This window comes from Cariama cristata, unplaced genomic scaffold (assembly GCF_000690535.1).
Source record: "Cariama cristata isolate BGI_N322 unplaced genomic scaffold, ASM69053v1 scaffold30315, whole genome shotgun sequence".
NCBI lineage: Eukaryota > Metazoa > Chordata > Aves > Cariamiformes > Cariamidae > Cariama > Cariama cristata.
In genome coordinates this window covers 1-841 of record NW_009617375.1, presented here as the reverse complement: position 1 = coordinate 841, position 841 = coordinate 1, and the positions used below count along the sequence as shown (strand labels likewise).

The window sequence follows — 841 nt, the reverse complement described above, 5'->3', positions numbered from 1 at the left end:
TGGCCTTTTCTTTTAAAAGAAGCACCACCTAATAAAACATTCGGGATTTCGGTGCTACCCCTAGTGGTCTCAGCACACATAGACACGCCGCTTCCCACCGCTGAGCCCACGAATGACACCACGAAGGAACCCCAAACCGGCACGTTTCCAAGCAAACCCCCCCTCCACCCCTCCCCAAACCCACCACCAGACCCTCCTTCCCGGGTCTTACCACCGGTGCCTAACGTGCTGCCTTGGTTCAGGGGGGACACCAAACCCCCCGCTTCTCCGGTCGTGCCTTTATTCCCTTCATTCAGCAAGGAAGAGCTGGAGTCTGACTCCAAGGACTGGCAGGATGGAGGGTCGTGGGGTACCGCCTCGCTGCTCGGATAGTCATATTTGTTGAAATTGCCCCCCATGCCATTGGGGAGGCTGGACTCGAGGGGTAGCAAGGCACTGTCCCTGCCCCTCTCCTCCCTCTTGAGCCCGGGGGGTTCGGTGCAGGTTTCCCGGTAATAACATTTGCTTTCCTCCACCCGGGCGAGATCGCAGGCTCTGCCGAAGGAAGGGTTAATAGAGACGGGGCTGCTCAGGTAGGGTTGAGGGTACCCGTTGCAGGGTTCCGAGGATGCCCAGGGCAGGGAGCAGACGTTATCCCGGCGGGGGTAGGAGAGGGAAGGCAAACCGGGCAGTTGCCCTCCGGAGGCACGAAAATTAGGGAAGTAGAAGGTGTCTCCCGTGTGGATGTTCACCAGAGGTCCCACAAAGCCGGGATTAAGGAGGTTGTGCTCGCCCATTTCCGCGGGCCTGACCGAAAGCTTCTACTTTATTGCTATCTGACATTAAACATAGTTAAACCGAC

The 841-nt window shown here is 57.7% G+C and overlaps 1 protein-coding gene across 1 annotated transcript; it reads right to left on the bottom strand.

Moving 5' to 3' along the window:
- Positions 1-211: 211 nt before the first annotated feature.
- HOXC12 (homeobox C12) lies at positions 212-776 on the bottom strand (the record flags this gene model as incomplete). Its single annotated transcript, XM_009700518.1, has 1 exon — positions 212-776. A coding segment is annotated over exon 1 (565 nt), but the record flags the coding sequence as incomplete, so codon positions are not given.
- Positions 777-841: the final 65 nt, after the last annotated feature.